The 25,430-nt window shown below is 37.8% G+C and overlaps 1 protein-coding gene across 1 annotated transcript in view; it reads left to right on the top strand.

The window, feature by feature from the left end:
• Positions 1–14,901, top strand: part of LOC123878152 (sperm surface protein Sp17) — a 104,567-nt gene extending 89,666 nt beyond the window's left edge. Inside the window, exons 3-4 of the mRNA XM_045925255.1 lie at positions 13,850–13,956; positions 14,644–14,901. Coding sequence (XP_045781211.1) covers positions 13,850–13,956; positions 14,644–14,751 — 215 coding nt within the window. The 3' untranslated portion in view covers positions 14,752–14,901. The remainder of the gene's footprint in view (positions 1–13,849; positions 13,957–14,643) is intronic.
• The last annotated feature ends 10,529 nt before the right edge of the window (positions 14,902–25,430 follow it).

Here is a 25,430-nt window from a genome sequence, read left to right as displayed (position 1 = left end):
TTTATCTCAGAAAATATCTTTATTTTATATAAAAAGCATATATTCAAGCAGACCAAGTCGATGGAAATAACAACATAGACAACTTGTTATTCAAAAAAATCATTCTCGTCGAATTTAACGCGAATGAATTCAATGATATTATCTAGTTTATTAAATTAGAAAAAACTTAATTTATACAAGTAATAATTGTTGATCGTGGTTGTAATAAAGTAATAATCATACAACATAACAACGTAACATCATACAACATAACATAAGAACATAAAAAACGTGATTAACCCATTATAGCCTAGCGGTGCCATATGGCACCCAATTTCGTATGTTTAAATTGTCGGGCCCTGTCCTTGTAATAAGAGGTGAAGTCAAGTGGTTTGTTGTCAATGCCATGCTAGAGGGACATAGCCATTACTCCACTTACTTTGTTTTGTCCCATAAGCTTTTTGTGACCTGCACGAGCACCTGTAAATCAGTGATGTGAAATTGCTGCCAATAATGGATGCAACATTCCAGTAAGGGTATCATAATTTTTTTATTTTGAGTAATGTAATACTTTTATGCATTTACACTTGATGCCAAACCTTGCATTGACCTGTTCATATCATAAAACTGTCGTATTTTGTTTTATTGTTTGGATTTTAGCATGTTAAAAGATATTTATGCCGTACGGCACCGCTAGGTCATTATGTTGTCTTTTTATTATGTATACTAAAAATCTAATTTATGTCTTTTCTTTGGTTATTCCTTATGTAATGGCTTTTTTGTTTCAATGGAGATTGTACATTACATGAGGCACTTGCTATACTAGAAGAAGACCATGAACTCAAGCCTCAATTGCTATAAATTGAAGCTCCAGACCCTATAATCCCATCTGACAAAGATGATGGTAGTTTCATAAATAATCCCACTGGTCGGCAGCTCAATACTAGATGTGAAGTGGTGCTAGGCTCTACATCTGTTCATACCTATTTCAGTTAAAAAATACGCCACGACGTGGTGGCCGTGTATCAGCTTCAAACACCGAGCAAAAACATCTTAAAAATACTGGCAATCGGGTCTGACAGCATATGTTATGACAGCAAAAATCATTTATTGGTACCCAGCGAGTCATGTCGCAAGTGTGGGTAACAGTATTGTCAGTCAGACTAGATTACAGTGCAATAAATGCATCGTGGGGCTCTGTGCACCCTGCAACCTACAAGCTTCCTACAAATAATATGTAATTTTATGGAAATATATGTAAATGTTCATGTAATATATTGGATCTTTTAATCAATTTTGGACCTTGAACTATACAAGAGTTAATACCTTAATAATTCTTATCAAATTGTGGTAGAACATTTTGGTAACAATCAGTTATAAGAAATTTATGAGACATTTGAAAAGACACGGTAGGAGCCTAGCGGTGCCGTGCAGCATCCATGGTTATTTCCAGAAGTAAGACTTGCACCAAAATTCTGATGATTAGATCTGACTAATAGGGTCCATAATAACAACATATCAATGAAAAACTCAATTCTGAGACCTTAAAATAATTCAGGCTATAATGGGTTAAATAAAGTACAATGATTGTAATAAAGTAATAATCACAGAGAACATAAAAAAACGTGATTAAATAAAGTACAAATTCCAACTTTGAACTTCTCCCCGGAAGCGGAAACTGCAAGTTTCTCCAAGTAACAAATTAAACGTAGAAAACTATTTCTCATTTTATTATTTTGTCATTATTTTTCCGGTTACAAATTTATTGCTTTCGCAAAACTTTTCTTAATCCCAATTCTTATTCCTAATCCTAATCTATACTAATATTATAAAGAGGAAACCTTTGTATTTTTGTATGTTTGTATTGATAGGCTCAAAAACTACTGGACCGATTTCAAAATTTATTTTACCATTACTTAGAGGGATTCTTCCGAATCCGTATAGGCTATATTTTATCCCGAAAAATAGAAAAAATAAATGTCCACCCGTGCGAAGCCGGGGCGGGTCGCTAGTAATATTATAAATGTGAAAGTGTGGATGATTGGATGTTTGTTACTCAATCACGCAATAACTACTGGACGGATTTGGCTGGAAACAAAAATAAGATCTAAAAAGCCACGTTAGTCTCTTGTTCTCACTCTGTAGTACAGTGACAATGAAAGTTATCGCGAGCTATCTTTCACAACTGAGCGGACAAACGATGAAAGTTTCGGGATGTGAATGAAAGATTAGACCCTGAATATTCCCGTAGTCGAACTCTTCATACAATGACGGGCTGCCTTTGTCCGTCGTCCTATTATATTGTATGATAATAGAGCAAGCAAATTGGTATTTTTACTACCTAATAGACTTTTGAGAATTTTATTTGTAATTAAATTTTACTTAGGTAAGATAGATCGGTAGATAATAAAGTTTTCTATCTATCTAGATAGATAATAAAGTTTTCTATCTATCTAGATAGATGATAAAGTTTTTTACCCCCGACCCAAAAAGAGGGGTGTCATAAGTTTGGCGTGTGTATCTGTCTGTGGCATCAATTAAAGACTCATTCCTGCCCCTAATCGGTTTCTAATTTCTATGTGGCACGGTGTCACAAAAATAAATTGGCTGGAGCGTGCCACTGGATCAAACTCTGATCAAATTAAGAAAGGATCGTTATCAAAACTTTTCCCAACCCATCCAGGAGGCCAAAAGAAACTTTGCTGGCACAGTTAAGCGGTATTAAAGAGTTTTCTAATTAATGATCGAGGTCCAAAAAGTACTAAGTTACGAGGTATAAGATAATGGCCGCGACTTCGTCTGCGTGGATTTAGGGTTCTATAAAAAACCCATGGGAATTGTTTGATTTTCTAGGATAATTAGTAAGTAGCCTATGTCAGTTTCCAGATTGCAAGATGTAACAAACATAGAAATCGATTAAATGGATATTTCTATAAGAATCACGTGGGAACTCTTTGATTTTCCGAGATAAACAGGTCTATATCCGTGCCCGGGACGTAAGCTAATTCAATTTACCAGCAAGAAACTCGGCGTTTGCTCTTTTCTAAGATTTGATATTGGTACAATATTATGCCATGTATAAAAGCAACTGCTTTACTAAAAACTGGCAAACAGATAGAACATTAAATATTTAGTAACACAACTTTAATTAGAGCTTTCAAAAGTTTTTTAATAAAACTTTCGTTCAAACCACCAAGGGCCCATTACTCCCCCACAATGAACTTTTATACTAAGCTTAAATATTAAAAATGGCGTCTAAGATATTTTTATGATTAATATGAAAACTTACGCACTTTGATTCATTGTTTATTTATTGGTTCACTATTTTTTTTTCTGCGCCTTTAGCCACGTGGATTAAGGTTTTTCAACGGTTCGACACACAAAAGAAACTAAGGTATAAACTATTTAAAAATTTCAAGTCACAAAGACACTAAAAAACCGGCCAAGTGCGAGTCAGGCTCGCGTTTCGAGGGTTCCGTACTTGGGTATTTTTATGACATTTTGCACGATAAACAAAAACTATTCTGCATGAAAATAAATAAAAATCTGTTTTAGAATTTACAGATAAAGCCCTTTCATATGATACCCCACTTGGAATAGTTATCTTACTTTGAAAATATTAACACATTTTGATTTTTTTTAATGATGTAACCAGAAACTCGCGGTTTTCGGATTTTTCCTTTACTTGTGACCAACCTACCTGCCAAATTTCATGATTCTAGGTCTACGGGAAGTACTCTATAGGTTTTCTTGACAGACACGACAGACGGACAGACAGACAGACAACAAAGTGATCCTATAAGGATACCGCTTTTCCCTTTGAGGTACGGAACGAGAAAAACAATATTTGACTTATTTACCAGTAATTCGAAACAAACAGAAAAAGAATTTATCTTAAATTATAATGCCAAGTGCTTCAATAAATTGCCGCTTAGGCACAAGCCCCCAGGAATATCGATAAGCATGCAAAATGTGCCCGCTCAGGTGCATTATCAATTTACATAAGATATCGCGTAGGTCTCGTAACTTGAGATGCATTTAAGTTAACATTTAAGTAAGTCTCTGTGCTGTGTTTTAACCCCCGACCCAAAAAGAGGGGTGTTATAAGTTTGACGTGTGTATCTGTGCATCTGTCTGTGGCATCGTAGCTCTTAAACTAATGAACCGATTTTAATTTAGTTTTTTTTTAAAGGTAGCTTGATCGAGAGTGTTCTTAGCTATAATCCAAGAAAATCGGTTCAGCCGTTTGGTTGAAAGTTATCAGTTCTTTTCTAGTTTTTTATAGAGGTTTTCTGTCGGGGGTTTTCTAAATTTTGAGTTATACTTTATCTCTTTATGTTAGCACAATTTTTGACGTATAAATTAAGATATGCCCTGAAAACCTTTTCTGTACACAGTGTAACCAGAATGCTAGCAAAACTAAGCGTTATTATTATACTACCTTAACACAATCCAATGCCAATAACCATTTGCCTTATCTTGTAGCTTTAGTGATTTAGTATTTTTCAAACCCACGTTGTATAACATGGTTTAGCGAGCAAAACTTGGGTTACTGCCCCACTTACGACGTGGCACTGACTTCGAATCGGCATATTATTGTAAATTGAATACTTTAAAAGAGCAACCGCCGAGTTTCTTGCTGTTCTTCTCGGTGGAAACTGCATTCCGAACCAGTGGTAGATTATTTTGACGATTCAAAAGCACTTGTAAAAGTTTAATTGAAAAAAATATTTTAAATTTGAATTTGATTTTGAAAATGACCTATTTACGGAACGTTCGTTGATCGCTAGTGTTAGTCAGATGTTTTATTTGCAATATACTTTGAACTTTTAAAAAATACACCATTTTTAATTTTTTTTCGTAGTTTTTGTATGATATCTTATCAGTATACATCACTACTATCACGTGTCTTCGTTTTTACTAGCTTTTTAGTTACACCCTGTATAATATGTATATTGTAATTTTAATTTTTTTATTAGCATGAAAAGTACATTACTATCAATTTACATGTCGAGTGGGTCTCTTAAGATGCATTAAGCGAGTCGCTCGCTCACTGGATGCATGTTAAGGGTTGTCGACCTATTTCTGAGATGAGCGCTTAGTAACAAGCAATGCGGCTAACTATCGATTATTGTTACTAGACAATTTTTCAATATTTTTAAGGTTCCACACATCAAAATTCAGTCGTCAGTCTGTCTGTCACTCAGCGGGGTGTATCTCATGAACCGTAAATAGGTAGAGAGTTGAAATTATCATATTTATTTATTTAGCCTTTGTATTTCTAATATAATAACAAATAATAAAATTTCAAAATGGCAACCGTGCAATTTAAAAAAAGTGTTATTTCTTGTATAATGGTACGGAACCCTTCGTGAGCGAGTCCGATTCGCGCTTGGCCGGTTTTTAATTCAAGGGACCCCTTTGCAAAGTTCAATGCTTGGGACACGTCGAATTCAAATTAATATTAACAGTACAAATATGTATACTTAGATATTTATTCGTAGGAAAAAACCGATAAATACATATTACTAAATGATGCCCGCGACTTCGTCCGCGTGGATTGGTTTTTTCAAAAATCCCGTGGGAACTCTTTGATTTTCCGGGATAGAAAGTTGCCTATGTCAATTACAGAGACGCAAGCTACCTCTGTACCTTTCATATAAATCAGTTAAACGGATGGACCTTCAAAAATCCCGTGGGAACTCTTGATTTTCCGGGATAAAAAGTAGCCTATGTCCTTCCCCTGAATGAGAGCTAAATGTGTACGAAATTTCATCAAAATCGGTTTAACTGTTAGGCCGTGAAGCTAGTAGACAGACAGACAGACACACTTTCGCATTTATATGGAAGTTTCGGTTCGAGTTCACGATGAAAAATAATAGCTGTAATACAAACGTGTTTGCGGCCGCAGCCAAGCCACAGGGACATTGTTTCCATACAAAGGCTTTATTATAAAAAGGGTTTGTACCATATTATCGTCAAATATTTGGGTATGACAGTTTACTTTGGACCTTTTTCGTCGCCTTGGTCTTTTATGACGAAAATGTGTGTGGTGTAAAAATATGGTTGTTTATCACTTAAAATTTTAAGTAGGGTTTTACAGGCCTTGAATATCTATTATTTGCTACAGGATGATGTCGGCGGTTTCATCCGCGTGGATAAAAATTTCGCGGAAACACTTTTTCCGGGATAAAATTATGATTTCCGGTTTTTATGCAAGCTATCTTTCTTTGTAGATTGGTAATTGGTATACACAAGTGTAAATTAAAAATTTATAATACCCCCGACAAGTGAAGGCTAAAGTAAGTAGAAAAAAAACTGATAACTTTCAAACGGCTGAACCGATTTTCTTGGATGATAGCTAAGAACACTCCCGATCAAGCCACCTTTCAAACAAAAAAAAACAAAATTAAAATCGGTTCATTCGTTTAGGCGCTACGATGCCACAGACAGATACACAGATACACACGTCAAACTTATAACACCCCTCTTTTTGGGTCGGGGGTTAAAAACAGACGACGCCCGCAACTTTTTCTGCGTGGATTTAGGTTTTTAAAAACCCATGAGAATTTTTGCATTTTTGGGATAAAACACAGCTTCCTTCCTTGGAATGCAACCTATTTCTGTGCAAAATTTCATAGAAATCGCTTAAACAGCGACTTAAAACAAGGAAAGTTTTGGTATGATACGATTTAGAGACTACGTCAATCCTATTTCAGACTGGCTTTTCCCCCCGACTTCGTTCGCGTAGTCTATAGCCTATAGTAGGTACTCGGGGATTATGTTTATCATGTATGCTATATAAGTTTGTATGTATATCATGCATGCTATAGGATATGTATTATATACAGAAAACATTAGAAGAAACTAAACTAGATGGTGTAAAGGACTTTTCAAGTCTGAAAAGTTAGTCGTGCGTGCCCGGGATCGAACCCCCGACCTCCACAATGGAGGTGGACGTCTTAACCACTGGGCTAGCATCGCTTTTTGTCAATTACTGAAAGGAAATCTGTGATACAGACAGATGGGAAGAAAAAGGAACGTAAGAAAGAAAGGTACGGAAGCCATTTTCCTGGAAACGTCGGATATTACATTTAATAGCTCGATGATAGCTCATTAAGCTTGAAAAGGTTGAGTCAAAAAGGTTTTTATAATGACTTAATAGCTTAGCTTCTTTGATAATGAAAATGTTTTCGACCCCTGCGCGCATTTTTCATTAGACCTTCCTTTATTGTTATCGCCAAAACTGTTTAACGCACCTGAGTGCCTACTATCAATCAGTGTTAAAGTCGAGCTTTTCATAGTAATGGCACAGTTCACGATAGGGAACTTGTAACCAAACGTCACTGGCAGGCGTCTAATGTTACCCACATTTGACGCAAGGTAGCACTGGCAGTTGGCACCTCATTGGCACCGGCTCCAAAAATTATTATAATTAGACAAGGCTCCGAACCAGTGGTGCTCTTGAAGATTGTAAAAACGTACGTACAAAAGTATTTGTAAAAGTCTAATTGAATGAAAATATTTTGAATTTAGTTTTTTTTTTTTTTTGAATTTTGAATTATAGAACTACATACAACATACAACTCTTGTGTACATATAATACTTGTAATATGTTTGTGGTTAATGAAGTCGGTTTTTATTTTTAATTATTTATTTAAACAATTTTATTGCTTAATAATATGACAAAGAATAAAATACAAGATAGATTTAAACAAAGGGCGATCTTATCAGTATAGTCTCTTCCAGGCAACCCATACTTAAGAACTTATAGAACTGTAATAGCTCGTTCACACAGGCTGCGTAAGCGTAGGCGTAGCGCGTACCGTTGCGTTGTAATGTATGGAACTGTATGAAACATGGCACACCGCTTGCGTAAAGCGTGGACGTATTTGTAACCCGGTGTGTTAGGGGTTTACGCGCGTCACTACGCACGTGTCACGTGTAATTGTTGTGAATCGGCTTTAAGACGGTATGTATCGTTTATTTTTAAAATAAATTATACAGCAAAATATATCAAGCTTCTAGAATCGTATTAAACTCCGAAGTAGACGCAGCGATAAAATCTGGCACAGACCGGGCACAGACAAAACTTTGATTATACAAAATCCGCTCTCACAGAAGACATATTGCTCGCAATCCCTTTCCCATTTGTCGACAGATTTATCTGCTTACTGTGAATGATATCAAGATGGAGCTTTTGGATCAATTCCTATTATTATTTCAACACTAACTTATGCCCGCAACTTCGTTCGCGAGGACTACACGAATTTCAACCCCTTTATTTTGCCCCCTTACGAGTTAAATTTTCAAAAAACAGTCCAATCCGTCCAGTAGTTAGAGCTGTGCGTTGATAGATCAGCCGATTAGTTAGTCGGTCATCTTTTCTTTTAATATATTTAGATTTAGTTGGAGTTTACGGCTTTGATTTTTATTTTAAGAATATTAGCCATGCTAATCATGACTAATACTCCCCTTTCCCCTCCAATTAAGCGTAAAGCTTGTGCAAGGAGTGGGTATGACAATAGTTTTTTTTTTTTTTTATTCACTATAGGTAAGCGCTTGACCACAATCACACCTGATGGAAAGTGATGATGTGGTCTAAGATGAGACGCGTTTACCTAGAAGGTGCCTATTCACTCTTGTTTTAAAGATACCCGGGTTGTAATTGGTAGGAAACACTGATCGCGGAAGAGTATTCCAAACCTTAGCCATGCGTATGCGATAGTGCAACGGGCGGGGTTTGAACTGCCGACCTTTCGGTATTCAGTCCGCTCCTCAACCATTGAGCTATCGAGGCTCTATCGATTTATCATATTTTAAGCTACCACCAGACTAGAGACAATTTAGAAATAATAAATGCCAAAATTGCACCTGGAGAGATCGAACCCTGGACCTCCCGCTTGTAAGACAAGAAAAGGTGTTCAAAAGGTTTCATTCCAAAGGTCCATTGCAATTTCGATGGGGAAAAAACCGACCCTCAAAGACAAATCGGGTGTCTTTTCCATTTGTACAGAGACTTATCTGTTTAACAGGGCTCTCTCCGTCACTTACTCCATACAATCGTAGTCCCAATTTCATTTGAATATTAATCGACCAAAGTCCATGAAATTTTGCAGACATATTCTAGAAACTAATATCTATGTCTGTGGTTTTCCAGATTTCTGTTAAAATATTCGGTTTCAAAGTTACGCGGTCTTAAAAATTCACATACAAATCTTTGAACCCCTGTAATTTTAAAACTACATATTTTTAGAAAAATCTAAAACACCACATGCACAGATATTAGTTTCTAGCATATGTCTGCAAAATTGCATGGACTTTGGTTGCCTAGTATTCAAATTAAATTCGAACTACGATTGTGTGGAGTAAATGACGGAGAGACCCCTCCTAACTCAAAATGATATCAAGATTCAAGATTTTGCCTCTGGTTGAACTTTCCACACAATCTGTATTATTTCGCACAAAGCTTTGTTTTATTATCTTGCATACCTGCTTTGTATATTTGTTCTGCGATTTTCCTTTGATATTTGATTTATGTTTCACTAAAAGGTGTTACCACGAATATTCTGTTTATTACTAGCCTATGCTCGTAACTTTGCCCGCGTGGATTCAGGTTTTTCGAAATCTCGTGGGAACTCTTTGATTTTCTGGGATAAACAGTAGCCTATGTGCCAGGATATTATCTATCTCGATTCCAAGTTTCAGCCAAATCGTCTAGTAGTTTTTGCGTTTAGGAGTAACGAACACACACACACACACACACACACACACACAAACTTTCACCTTTATAATATTAGTGTGACTCCAAACAATTTCACCCTCAGCACTGAATAAGCTGGGCCACCAAGCGATTTAGCGTTACAGTACGATGGCGAGTAGAAACCTATGTATTAGGATTTTATAAAATCTGCCTTGACCCCCTTCCATCTTAGACTGCATCATCACTTACCACCAGGTGAAATCACAGTCAAAGTCTAACTTGTATTTGAATTTTAAAAAATCGTTTCAGTCTTCGCCTCAATGGTTGCTCTCAGACCTAGATCAACAAAAGTGGAGTCGATAGCTTTTCAAAACGGACTTTGCCCCTAAAAATGAACAAAAGAAGAAAATACAATCACAAAGGAATCAATGCAATAGTATTACTGTATTTATTTCACAAAACTACAGGAGAATTTCAAGAAAAATATTGTGTTCACAATTCAAAGAAACTGAGCATTGAGTAAAGGTCGGACCACATCTAATATTTTCGGCGGGTTGAATTGCCGAATAGATTCGTCACGCGAACAGTCATTTGATGCACAAAATTAAATGTTGAAGGCTAAAACCCGAATGCAATCGTATTAATAAACGTCTAAAAAAATCTGTATTAGGATGAAAATATTTTTTATCCCCGCGTAACCAACATGATAACTGTAAAATCTTTCATTCAAATACTAAGAGGAGTCTCTCCGTCACTCGCTCCATACAAACGTAGTTCCAATTTCATTTTAATATTAAGCAACCAAAGTCCATGAAATTTTGCAGACATATTCTAGAAACTAATATCTGTGCCCGTGGTGTTTTAGATTTTTCTAAAAATATGTAGTTTTAAAATTACAGGAGCTCAAAGATTTGTATGTGAATGTTTAAGACCGCATAACTTTGAAACAGAATACTTTAACAGAAATCTGAAAAACTACAGGCATAGATATTAGTTTCTAGAATATGTCTGCAAAATTTCATGGACTTTGGTTGCTTAATATTCAAATGAAATTGGAACTACGTTTGTATGGAGCGAGTGACGGAGAGACCCCTCTTAAACTTGGCTTTAAAGCTCTAAAGCCAAAACGTGACTGTGAAGCCAAAAGCGGTATAAAGCCCTCTTTATTACCGCAGTGTATGTGCCAAAGGTACCTCAATGCCATTAATCAGCCTTATCACTTGTCAAGGTTTCCAGAAGCCACCTATTTTATAGAGACATCCGTTAGGTTACGGAAGGTCAGTTGGTTGGTATTATTTCGTTACATTTGTAGTAAATGTAAAGCCTCGATAGCTCAACGGTTGAGGAGCGGACTGAAATCCGAAAGGTTGGCGGTTCAAACCCCACCCGTTGCACTATTGTCGTACCCACTCCAGGCACAAGCTTTACACTTAATTGGAGGGGAAAGGGGAATATTAGAGTTATGAGTAGGGGATGATCAGCATGGCTAATATTCTTAGAAAAAAATATATAAGTCATAATTAGAACCTATTATAGCCTTGTAGGCTTAGTATAAGATTTTACATGTATCTAAATTGATCGATTTAGAGCGTCGAAGCACTTTAGCAGTTAAAATAATATGGGAATGGTTATTTCAAAGCTCAAGTTTGGCTGCGGTCACCGCAAGGGACTAGTTAATTTTTGTTTTTTATGCAACTTTGTGAAATTAAAATCGGTGGTACTGAAATTTTAACTTAATGTGTCTTTAACTTTAAAAATCAAGGATTTTTAGGTCCATTTTACTGACTATAGCCGTGGTGAAATGTAAAATTTCTCATACTAAGCACCAGGAGTAGAACAGGAGGTGGTAGAACAGTCACCAGTCAGTCAGTCAGTCAATATTAGAGTGGTAGTGGTGGTCAGTTGTGGTAATAGTGGTAGTAAGAAGTGGTAGTATTATGTTTACGATGCTCTCGAGGCGTTTCTTTTGTAAAATCTTAACTTTAAAGCCAAAAGGGGGTAAGCACATGATTCTAAAGCTAAAACGTGACGTTCAAAACGTGACGTGAAGCTAAAAACGGTGTACTAAATTTATTACCACAGTGAACGTACGAAAGCTACCTGAATTCCATCAATCAGCGTTATCAAGTTGTCAAGGTTCCAGAGGCCAAGAATGCCCAATTCATCTGAAAAAGGCAAAAACGCCTACTTTTCCCATTCTCCATCGTACGTTACAATGATAAATGATCATTTGTACTAATACGGTTTGGCATACGCCATTTGCAATCTTTTGGTTTGGCAATAAGATTCACTTTGCTTTGATTGAACTGGAATAGGTAGGCCGAAGTTATATACGATAACTACTTCGGTCAAGATTTTTGTTTGCACTCAAGTTAATAGGTAGGTAGGTATGCTATGGCGAAGTTATTACACCATGTGGTGATCAAATGAGTAGCCGGTTCTACTTTTGCGAGGGGTAATTTTCACATCTTTCCATTTTACTTAACACACCTATATTATTAGCATTCCATCACTACTTCACTACTAAATATTACTAAGTATTTGTTTGTTGGTTTGTTCTTCAATCACGCTGATCCTAATGATGATGATGATGATTCGATGACAACTACTTAGGAGGAAATCACTCTGAAAGCTTGCGTACTTCGTAATACAAGGAACTGGTAGTGGGAAGTGTAGAGCTGTCAGGCGTTCTGCTTTAAGGCCGATTTACACCAATTGCGTACACGTGACACGTGCGTAGTGACGCGCGTAAACCCTTAACACAACGGGTTACGCACACGTTCACGCTTTACGCAAGGTGTGCCATGTTTCATACAGTCCCATACATTACAACGCAATAGTACGCGTTACGTCTACGCAACGCTTACGCAGCCTGTCTGAACGAGCTACATATTAGCTGGACATGTAAGGCTTTTTTCAGTCGTGTCCAATCAAATATTAATTACGTGACCAGCCTGCCTGGCTTTTGTTAGGTTTTTATCAGTGTAAAGGTGCCCACGCACTTGAACTGAACTGCAGCTGAACTGCGCGTCGCGTCAGCGCCCTGCACGATATTCTCTCCAGACGCGACGCGCGTATGTCACTGCGTGGGCACCTTAACGCACGCACGTAGCGTTCTGCAGGGCGAGCGAAGCATTTCATATCATTTATTCATTCAATTTCGTTCATGTACATGAAACATGCCTAAATCTAACATTGATATGAGGCCCTGTCGGAGCATTGCAAATATTATATCAGACAATGGTTTTAGTAGTAATTAAAATCATATCACATCACACTAATATTATAAAGGCGAAGGTTTGTGTGTATGTGTGTAGGTTTATTACTCAATCACGCAAAAACTACAGGACGAATTTGGCTGTTTGGAATGGAGATAGATTATACCCTGGATTAACACTAGGCTACTTTTTATTCCGAAAAATTAATGAGCTCCTAGGGGTTATTTAAAACCTAATTTTTTAATTTAAATACAAATTTAATAATTTGTATTTAAATTATGTATGTAGGTACTTAAACGAATTCTTTTTTATAATGTCCATTTCCGCTTTATAAACGTGTATTCGACTTTTAAAAAGGTACGCATTACCATGTTTGGCTGCTTACGTCACGTTAGGGTATTTCCGGCTTAATTTAGTCTTGCAATTTACATTGAGAACTGACCTACGCAACGGCCGTCAGTGTTATGTCGTTCTATACTTACCTATATACCTCATTATTATTTTGGTTTCTATATATTCAGAAAAAAGGAACCCTAATAGAACCATTTAGCTGTCTGTCCGTCTGTCAAAACCCGTCGAAGGGATCGAAACTTATAGAGTTCGTCCCGTTGAACTAGAATCATGAAATTTTGCAGGTAGCAATGTCTTACAGCACAAGTAAAGGGAAAAGTACTAGTACATCACCCAAAAAAAAAGTGTTAGTTCTTGTACGATGGTAGTACAGAACCCATCGTGGGTGGGTTCGACTCAAGACTTGGGTGCGTTTGGAACCCTTGTAGCTTTAGTTTTAAGTTTACATAATGTAATTAATTATCACTACATCATTGTATTGTAACTTCAGCAATTGACAATCAGAAAGTGTACAATAGTACCTACCCAGTTTGGATAAATGGTTTGACTTTGACTTTGCACTTGACTTTTTTTTACAGTAAAACGTCTTTTGTTGCAGATCTATGCAATGCGGCGACCAAGATTCAAGCGTCTTTCCGGGGACACCAGGCCCGCAAGGCGACCCAACCGGAAACTGTCGAGAAAACCCAGGAAGAACTGGATAAGGTAACTCATACATACTTCCTTGATAATAGATGTAGATAGACCCGGCTGAGTTTGTTGTGGGCACCTCTCAGACTTGGGCGCGTTTGGAACCCTCGTAGCTTTAGTTTTAAGTTCGCAATTAATTATCACCACTATATAGTACAAATATAACCTACAGTGGCAAGGGGTAATGCAGCCTAAGATGGCGCTTGCCTAGAAGATGAGATTCACTCTTGACAAGGTACCCATATTAAAAGTGAAGGGGAAAACCGGTGCTGGAAGGGTGTTCCAAATCCTAGCGGTTCGGATTAGAAACGAGGAAGCAAATCGCTTCATATGTGTCCGTGGAATTTCAACTACGTACGGATGCAGACCTTGACGATGTAATTAGTAAAAATATTATAATAAGTACCTATCAATCAATGTGTATGCGTCCACTGCTGGACACATAGGTCTTGCCAAGAGCGCGCCACCACACACGATCCTCCGCCTTCCTCATCCACCAACTTTTCGCTTCATAAGGTCATCAGTCCAGTTGGTTGAAGATCGTCCCACGTTGCGCTTGCTGATACGCGGTCTCCACTCCAGAACACCTCTGCCCCAGGACCATCAGTTCTGCGGAAGACGTGGCCAGCCCACTGCCACTTCAGCTGGCTAATTCATTGAGCTGTGTCGGTCAGTACCTATACTTTTTATTCATTTTTCCAGGAGGACATTGAGAAGATCGATCTGGCAGACCCCGATCTGAACAAGGCCGCTACCAAGATCCAGGCTTCATTCCGGGGTCACAAAGTGCGCAAAGACGTCCCCAACTAAGGTGGCCATGCGTTTTTCTCTTAGCAGGAATTTCTCTTTGTATGTATGATCTTGAATACGGATACAAAACGCTGTGTACAAATTTCTTTCAGAGCCTTGAGTGTAATGTTTTGAGACTCACTAGTGCTTGTAAGAATTGTCAATATTACATTGGGGATTTTTTTTTAATTTTCATACAAGTTAGCCCTATAACTGCAATCTCACCTAGTGATAAGTGAAGATGCAGTCTAAGATGATAGCGGGCTAACCTGAAAGGGGTATAGCATTGGTATGTATTATGTATTATAATATTGTCATTTTGATCAAAAAACATAATAGGTATATACAGTCATTAGGTAAATGACAGAAATTATGGAAAGGATAGATTTACCAAAAAAATTGCTAATAATGGGCTAGACGTAAGCATGATACCAACCAACCTAAATCAAATCGAACCAAGTTTATTTTGCAAAATTGTGGGTAAATACGATATTGAGACCCGAACTAAACCTATGTGAACTAAAAAAGAGTGAGTGAGTGAGTGACGAGTATATTTAAATCAAACAGATTTGTATGGAAGGGTGAATGATTTGTCGGATGAAATCAATATATTCCCGAACATATTATGTAATAATGTATGTTATTATGGTAATAATTATATTGACATTTCTATCTAACTCTAATGAGCAGTTTTAACGCAAAAAACTTACACTCAATGCCTCGTGAATGCTGATTACAATTTTAATAACCATATTTAATCCATTACTCATATATTTATATTAATTACTTAATTTATATTTTAGTCTTCACTGCCACTTAATTCAAGACATACATATGGAGTTAAAAAGCATTGTTCATTAGTAAAGTTAAATGAGTAATCGTTCGAAATATTATGTCAATTATTTACGATAATAACGCCTCTACGCAAAGCAAGTGCGAAATACCGGCTGGAATTTCGCAACAAGATCTAAATAAATTTTGTTTGTATGATATAGCACGTCTTTTTGCACATATTCATATTCTTATGTGGTTTTCTTCATACCTATTTCAGCCGGTAATTTGCTCCAATTAGAAGAGGCTTAATACTCATATTCATTGATGTATATGGATAGGCCATTCGAAGATAAAAAACGCGCTCAACAAGTCAATAGAATTTGCAAAAGTCCATTGACTTTGTCACTAGTGACTTTGATTTGACTTTGGCTAATATTCTTATTAAAAAAATTGGTTGTCTGTAAAGTCGGTTTACTGACGATAGTTGAACGTGACAACAAAGGCCGATTGTGCTTCTTTGTCGCTCGTTCCGCGCTCTCGCTTGCACTTCAAGCCTTACATGGAACGCCTCAGAGCGAGGTAACGCCGCATGAGTCATGTTTTTTCGTGCCTGCAGCCGGCTCTATCGAATTATAAGACGTTGTCACGTCAAAAATAAAAAATGACGTAAGATTCAAGCGCATTTTTGCAGTCGGATTTATATGGGAAAGGCTAATCCGTATACATCGATGGTCATATTGTATCACACTAACATCTACTTATATTAAATTAATTGACGTATCAAATGATTACCGAAATGTAGAGAAGACGAGAATTAATATTAATATTAATTAATAATTATATAAATAAAACTATATATAATGAATATATATGTAGGTAAACTATATATTAATTATTATTATTATAATCAGTCCTGTTTTTCTATAACAAATTTTGGTCAATATACTTCGTGAAAAATAATGTAATAATTATTACTTACCATCGTAATTTTTAATGATACTTTAGTGATTATACATTCCTTAAACCAAAGATTTTATTTTTGTTTAGATTAAATTTTAATTTAATGTACTAGTGTTAGGATTTAAATTAATTTAGTGAGGCGTAGTTTTAGAAATGATAGCTTGATTTTCTTATCTCATAACTTTTTGTTTCTATTTCAATGGATAATATTATTAATTAATTAATATTCTGGCATTATTATTGCAGTCATTTTTGTATAGCGTTGACGTTCAATCAATTTTCATGTAAATTGTCGATACAATTAAATAAGTATTATTTATTATTATCAAATCAAAATATATAATATTCGCCTACAATAACTTTTTTATTTTTTCCTTCTCCAAATTTGGACTAGATACCTACATCTCCCATTGACGAGGAAGCGACTAGCTATCGACTATTTGACTACATCGGCTTCTTTTCAGCAGCTGAAATGTTATTTTATAGTTATCATATATTTTATAGCTTCAGGGTTTCAGGTTATCATATAGCTTTTTATAGTTATCATACATTTTATAGCTTCGGGTTTTCTATCCACAGTGGAATGCTCAGGCATCAGTTAATGCAGCAAAAAGAGGAATGAAGAATATTAAGTGGGTACCAAGTATAAAAAATCCGGTCAAGTGCGAGTCGGACTCGCATACGAAGGGTTCCGTACCATCGTACGAGACATTTTTACTTTTTTTAGTGCAACACTGCAAGTTCAATGACAACAGCGTCATCTATATATGTGATTTAGTAAATTATTATTTTCCGAACACATTATAATTTTTTTTGTATTGTAACCACAAATTCACTGTTTTCGGATTTATTCCTTTACTTGTGCTATAAGAACTACCATCCTACCAAATTCCATGATTCTAGGTCAACGGGAAGTACCCTATAGGTTTTCTTGACAGGCACGACGGACGGACGGACAGACAGAAAGACAACAAAGAGATTCTATAAGGGCTACGTTTTTCCTTTTGAGGTACGGAACCCTAAAAATATATTAATGTATATTATATAATATATAAATATATATTATGTACACTATGAAACACGCCAAGCCACTACGTTGAACCGTATAAAGTCCTGGGTTTGGTGCCTGTCGAACCACAATCATGCCTGTTGAAAACCAATGATGAGAGCTTTAGGTTGGAGCGAACTTGCCTAGAATGGCTTTTTACTTAAGTCCTAGCTTATAGGCAAGATACCTAGCGATACCAACCTAATAACTCAAGTTATACGTGGCAGGAAAAATGGATGCCGGAAGGGCGTTCCACATCTATGCGATTCGCATCAGAAATGTTGAAAAGAAATGTTTTCTGCGAGTTGATTTGATGTCATCCTCAGATCCCAACGCTCAAGGCTTTTCGTAGAACGGTGAAAGAAGATGAAGGTGACAACAACAACTGACCCAATGGAAATTGAACCGTTTTACTCTGTTTTTTCTTTTTTAGGGTCCTGTACCTCAAAAGGAAAAACGGAACGTCTGTCCGTCTGTCTGTCCGTTCGTCCGTCCGTCGTGTCTGTCAAGAAACCTATAGGGTACTTCCCGTTGACCTAGAATCATGAAAGGTAGGTAGGCCTTATAGCACAAGTACAGGAATAAATCTGAAAGCCGTGAATTTGTGGTTACATCATTTAAAAAAAAAAATTAAAATGTGTTTCAATTTTCAAAGTAAGATAACTATACCAAGTGGGGTATCATATGAAAGGGCTTTACCTGTACATTCTATAACAGATTTTTATTTATTTTTGTGTATAATAGTTTTTGATTTATCGTGCAAAATGTTGGAAAAAATACCCGCGTACGGAACCCTCAGTGCGCGAGTCTGACTCGCACTTGGCCGGTTTTTTATTCAGATACAAGTTAGCCCTTGACTACAATCTCACCTGGTGGTAAGTGATGATGCGGTCTAAGATGGAAGCGGGGTAACCTGGAAGGGCATGGCAGTTTTCATTAAACCCATACTCCTTTGGTTTTTACATGGCATATTACCGGAACGCTAAGCGGCACGGCTTTGCCAGTAAAGTTTACTCGCTAAATATACGCAATACTGTAGCACCAAAGTCCAAACATCGTTAGAAGTTTATTCGTAGCGTCCTCTAAACCAACGTAATTTGCTTCTCATTTGAATACTAATCAATCAAACTCAACGGAGGCTTGTACACACGTTCGGGAAATTAGTATTTATAAGGGGTCTCTCTGTTACTCGCTCCATACAAACGCAGTTCGTCTCTCATTGGAATACTAACCAATCATACTCAATGGAATTTTGGAAAATCGTTCCGGGAACTAATATCTATGCCTGTAGTTTTCCAGATTTCCGTTAAAATATTCGGTTTCAAAGTTACGCGCTAATAAAAATTCACATTCAAATCTTTGAGCCCCTGTAAATTTTAAAACTACATATTTTTGGAAAAATCTAAAACACCACAGGCACAGATTAGTTTCTAGAATATGTCTGCATTTCATGGACTTTGGTTGCTTAGTATTCAAATGAAATTGGGACTACGATTGTATTTAGTAAGTGACGGAGAGAGCCCTGTTATGTCTGTAGTTTTCCAAATTCCCATAAAAATGTGTAGAATTCATGTGGAATTATAGTTCCGCAGAATCAAAATCAAGATTTTCAAAAAAAAAAAAATACAAATGTGCCCGTGTAACTTTGAAACTACATTTTTTTTACAAAAATCTGGAAATTGTGCAAACAGATATTCGTTTCTAGAACATTATGTTCAAAATTTCATTAAGTATGATTGGTTAGTATTCTAATGAAAACCCAATATAGAAAGCTTTGAGAAGTGAGTTGGAACTTCTCATAAACATTTCTGGAAAGGCATAGAAATAATACAGATAAAATAGATTGAAGTAAATCGAGCATAAAACCGTAAATATTTCTGACTAAACAACAAATAGGTCGTTTGAAGTCGTGATATTGGAATTCTGAATACTGTTTCTTTTCGGGGTAGCAATAATTCCTACCCTCATCAATGTCAGTTATCACAATTAGGATCCGTTGGCATGGGACGAATTATAACGGATAATATGTCTTGGTATTTAACATCCTGTATACCTACTTAAATATTGACGAATTAAATTAACATCCTACCCTGCTTACTAATTTGTAAATTACCACAGAACTCTGTTTTGATTTCTGTAGAGACTAACATTTAATAATCTAGATTTTGTGGAAGCGGTGATAACCTAGTGGCCTCCGAGTGACTTCGGCCACTTATTGGAGGCTCCGGGGTTCGATTCCGGGTACGCTCATTTAACTTTTCGGATGTTATGTGCGTTTTGAGCAATTAAATATCACTTGCTTTAACAGTGAAGGAAAACATCGTGAGGAAACCTGCATCCATAATGTTCTCAAAGAAACGCATGAAAAGCTAATCTCAATGACAGATGGAGACAGATTGAGACGAATATTTTATTTACGCACAGTTACAGTGCCCAGCAAACAACTTGAGCGTTGACCTGGGGCCCTACGAGGGCGGCACTGAAAATTTCGGGAATCAAGGAAGAGACACAACATTACTATTTAAAAATGTATTTATTGCTTTTCGAAGTATTCTCCGCGAAATTTGACACATTTTTCCATACGATGGAACCAATCATTGATTGGTTCCATCGTATCATCAACCATTCCATTCGGAAGTTGGGGTCTCCAAAATGGCCGTTTTGTAGGCGTCCACAGCTTCTTCAGGTGATGAAAATCTCTGACCACGCAATGTATTCTTTATTTTAGGGAAAGTACAGCAATCATTAGGGCTTAGGTCGGGGCTGTACGGCGGATGGTCTAATAATTCTATGTTTTCTTGCTCTAAAAACTCTTTTGTTCTGTGCGCGGTGTGAGAACTCGCATTGTCGTGATGGAGGATGATGCGGCGGTTGCAGTTCTCTTTACGAAGTTCAGAAACGACCTGTGGCAAACAAATGCTAGCATACCATTCTGCATTAACCGTTCTTTGTCCCTCAAGAGGAATAGTCGCAACATGGCCGGTTTTGGAGACAAACGTGGCCACCATTTTTTTGCAACACTTCGTGAACGAACAATTTTTGTTGGCTTTAACTCATTTTCGAACACCCAAACTCGTGACTGGTTTTTTGTTTCGGGTTCGTACGTGTATATCCAGGATTCGTCACCTGATACGATGTTGTATACAGCATTTGAGGATCCTGCGTGGAATCTTTCGAGAGTTCTGACGCACCAAGTAACGCGAGCCGCTTTTTGCTCTTCACAGAGCAAATGCGGTATCCATCGGGAAAACAACTTTTTTACACCTAATTGTTCATGCAAGAATATTTGTATTTGACTCATGCCAATGTCTAAAGTTGCCTGAATTTCGCGGTATGTCTCATGTCGATCTTCCTCAATCAGCTTACGAGCAGCATCAACGTTTTCTTGGGTGACTGCAGTTTTTGGACGACCTTGACGGGGATCATCACTGAGCTTGACACGTCCACGTTGAAATTCAGCAAACCAGCGATAAATTGTGGTTTTGGATGGGGCTTCATCACCGAATGCAGAAATCATCCGGTCAACACACTATTTTTGTGTTAAACCACTTCGAAAGTCATAATAAATCATCGCTCTAGAATTTTCTCGAGTCAATTCCATTTTCTCAACGACTAAACAAGTTTGACAAGACATTGTGAAAAGACCGAGAATCTTTTTTTAAATAAATAAATGGTATTTGTAGAGGCACCAGCGAGTAATCACTTTAGAGGCTACGCGTGCCACGACGTAGCGTAATTCGTTAGTTGCATCTAGCCCGTTGTATTGTGTGGTAGTCTACAAGTATTGTAACTTTAAATAGTGAATTATAATATATATTTTTTTAGTGTTCATTTCTTTTGTTTTTATTACTACCCTGGTAGAGAACACGGCGCTACTATATATACATCAAATATCTGTACAAATATACCTGTACATTGGTGACTCGGACTTTGAACTACCAGGGTAGCGCGTGTTAATTTTATTAAAATAAAGTAACGTAACGTAAGCTAGGGCAACTCAAGTTAACACGTGCAAGGAAGTGAAAAACTAAAAAACTGTAAAAATGGCGCAACCTACGACAGTAGTGAAGGACGAAGACACGTATCTAGCGTTGATATCTGTCACGTCGAAGATCCCGGAGTTTTGGACCGACCAACCTAGGGTCTGGTTTATCCAGCTGGAAGCAATACTGGCACCACAAAGACAAGGAGACGCATCCAAGTATAATATAGTGGTATCCAAGCTGGGTAAGGATGTCATACAACAAGTGACAGACATCCTGATCAATCCTCCGGAGGTGCATAAGTACGAGGTACTTAAAGAAAGGTTGCTGAACATATATGAAGAGTCGGAGAACCGCCAGATACAGAAGCTCATCGGGGAGATGGAACTGGGTGATCAGAAACCCAGCCACCTCCTCCGGAAAATGCAGGATCTGGCCAGGGGTAAAATTAGTAATGATACCCTAAGCGTTTTATGGCAGAATCTGCTACCAGCAGCAGCACGAGGCGTTCTGGCTGCGACAGAAGCCAAAGATCTAGACAGACTAGCCGTGATTGCTGACAAAGTAATGGAAACTATGAAGTCCCAACCGATAGCAGAAGTGGCAGTTAAGGAGGCGGTACCCGGAACTTCGTCTATGGCAGCTGAAATAGCCAGGATCCATGCGAGGTTGGACCAGCTGGACAGGTCCAGACACAGTTGGCGAGGCAGGCGAGGTCGCGGAAGGTTCCGTGGTCGTTCGCGTTCCAGAGGACGAGACGACAACAGGTCCAGACGTACCCCGGATAGCCCGGACTGGCTCTGCGTGCATCATTTTAGATACAGGCAGAGAGCTAATCGCTGTGAACAGCCGTGCACCTGGAATAAGCAGCAGGAAAACTAGTGGAGATGCAGGTAGAACCGGTGGGTACCTGCGTCGAATTAGGGAACCACCGTTTATGTATTACGGATAAAGACAATGGCATACGTTATTTAATAGACACAGGTGCGAACATTTCAGTGTTGCCTAAAAGTTATAAATCAGTGTGTGACAGTGCAATGAATAATAAATACAAACTTTATGCCGCGAATGGTAGTGAAATACAAACTTTCGGAACAAAGACTCTAGTGTTAAATTTAAGATTGCGTCGTGCGTTTAAGTGGACTTTTGTAATAGCCGACGTTAAACAACCCATTTTAGGAGCGGATTTTTTAGCTAAGTATAATTTGTTAGTAGACTTAAGAAACAGACGATTGTTAGATCAGGAGACTAACATGTATGTAATTTCCACTATAGTAAACTCGGAGCATTCATCTATTTTTACTATAGCCGAGTCGCATCCATGTTATTCTCTTCTAAGTAGGTTTCCGGAATTGACAATGCCAGCGACGTTCAAAGAACCACCACGTCACAGCGTAAGACACCACATCGAGACTTCAGGTCCTCCGGTGCATGCGCGCCCAAGGCCGTTGCCCCCGGACCGATTTAAAAAGGTAAGAGAAGAATTTCGCCTTATGCAGGAAATGGGTATTTGCCGCCCGTCAAAGAGTGCGTGGGCGAGTCCTCTACACGTTGTACCTAAAAAAGATGGTAATATAAGGCCGTGTGGAGACTATAGAGCGCTGAATGCAATTACGAAGCCTGATAGATACCCAATTCCTCACATAAAGGATTTTACGTTTATTTTAGCCGATAAGAAAGTATTTAGCAGGATTGATATTAACCGAGCGTATCACTTTATTCCGATAGCAGAGGATGACGTGGAGAAAACAGCTATCATTACACCTTTTGGTTTGTTTGAATGGCCATGTATGTCTTTCGGTTTAAGAAACGCAGCACAGACGTTTCAACGTTTCATGAATAATTATGTCTTACAGGATTTAGAGGCAAATTTTCAGCAAAATAACCCAGATTGCGCGAATTATAAAGCAGAATTTGTTTTTTCATACTTAGATGATTTAATAATAGCTAGCGAAAATAGTTCGCTCCACGAAAAACATTTAGAGGCCGTTTTTGAAAGATTACAACAAGTTGGACTAACTATTAATTTAGCAAAGTGCGCGTTTTCGCAGGATAAAGTTGAGTTTCTGGGTCATGAGGTCTCAGCCAGTGGCTTAAGACCGTTGCCAAGCAAGGTCCAAGCCATTGTAGACTTTCCCAGACCGAAAACGGTAGAGGAACTTCGTAGATTTCTAGGCATGGTAAATTTCTATAGAAGTCATTTGCGTCAGGCAGCCGAATATCAAGCTGAATTAAATAAGTATCTTCACGGAGCAAAGAAACGTGACAAAAGTAGTATAGTGTGGACAGAAAGTGCTGTTCAAGCTTTCGAACAATGCAAGTGGAATTTACAGAACGCTGCTTTGTTAGCGTATCCGATAACAGGTCAAGTGCTTGCTATAATGGCAGACGCGTCAAATACTTGTGTTGGAGGCACATTGCAACAAAGAGTAAATAACGAATGGGTTCCGTTAGGTTATTTTTCGAAAAAATTGACTGACACGCAACAAAAGTACAGTACCTACGACAGGGAGTTACTTTCGCTTTATTTGTCAGTGCAATATTTTAGGAACATGTTCGAAGGTAGAGATCTCGTTTTGTATACAGATCATAAGCCGTTAACGTTTGCGTTTAAAAAGCTAAGTAGTAGTAAAGAAACGCCGCGAAGGACCCGTCAGTTATTATTTATTAGTGAGTTCACGACGGATATACGCTATACAAAAGGCGAAGAGAACGCGCCTGCGGACGCGTTATCGCGCGTTGAAACAATTTCGTGCCCGTCAGTACTTGACTTCACAGAAGTGGCTATCGCGCAAGCGAACGACACAGAGCTCACAGAATTGCTAGGAACAAAAAACGGTAACACGAGACTAATAAAAATTGACTTGCCGAGTGTAAATAAGCCCATTGTTTGTAACTTGCGAGGCGATAAGGCTAGGCCTTACTTACCAAAACAGTTTAGGCGTATCGCATACGAAGCAATACATAACATCAGCCATCCTGGCATTAGAACAACAAGGAAAATGGTAACTAATAATTATTTTTGGCCTGGGATGAATAAAGATATAGGTATTTGGGCTAGGTCGTGCATAGAGTGTCAAAAAGCAAAGGTTCACAGACACACTATGTCACCTTTAGGGCAATTTGCAAAAGTAGATAGAATGTGTCATTTACACATTGACATTACAGGTCCATTCACTATTTCAGAGGAAGGCTACAGGTATTGTCTTACAATGATAGATAGAGAAACGGGTTGGCCGGAAGCATTTCCAATTAAAGATATTTGTGCGAAGACAGTAACCAAACTCGTGTATGAAGGATGGATTACTAGACATGGGTGTTTTATTAATTTGAGCTCAGATCAAGGAAAGCAATTTGAAAGCAGTCTTTTTAGACAGTTAATGAAATATTTAGGGGTTCATAAGTTTAGGACGACACCGTACCATCCACAAAGTAATGGCATGATCGAACGATGGCATCGTAGTTTTAAGGCCGCCTTAATGGCGAGATTAAAGGACAATAGATCGTGGGTTGAAGAAATGCACACCATTATGATGGGACTACGTGCAGCACCACGCAGTGACACAGGGGTAAGTGCCGCGGAATTAACCTTTGGGCGAACTCTGAGGCTCCCTGGAGAATTTTTCGAACCATCGGATAGTAAGATAACGGACGGTGAGGAGTACCTAAAGCAGTTGAAACAGGTAATTAGTAATTTAAGACCGAAACCCGAGACACAGAGAGACTCTCGAACTATTTTTGTGCACCCTGCTTTAAAAGACTGTAAAAAAGTTTTTGTTAGAAACGATGTAATGCGTAAGTGTCTACAACCACCGTATGACGGTCCCTATGACGTCATAAAGCGGTTGGAAAAAGCATACTTAGTACAGTTACCCAATAGACAAGCACTTATTTCCATTGACAGGTTGAAACCAGCTTTTGTATTGGATATCAAA

Source organism: Maniola jurtina, chromosome 25 (assembly GCF_905333055.1).
Source record: "Maniola jurtina chromosome 25, ilManJurt1.1, whole genome shotgun sequence".
In the NCBI taxonomy this organism is placed as follows: domain Eukaryota; kingdom Metazoa; phylum Arthropoda; class Insecta; order Lepidoptera; family Nymphalidae; genus Maniola; species Maniola jurtina.
Note: the sequence above shows the minus strand (reverse complement) of the source record. Positions and strands in the feature narration are given on the sequence as shown.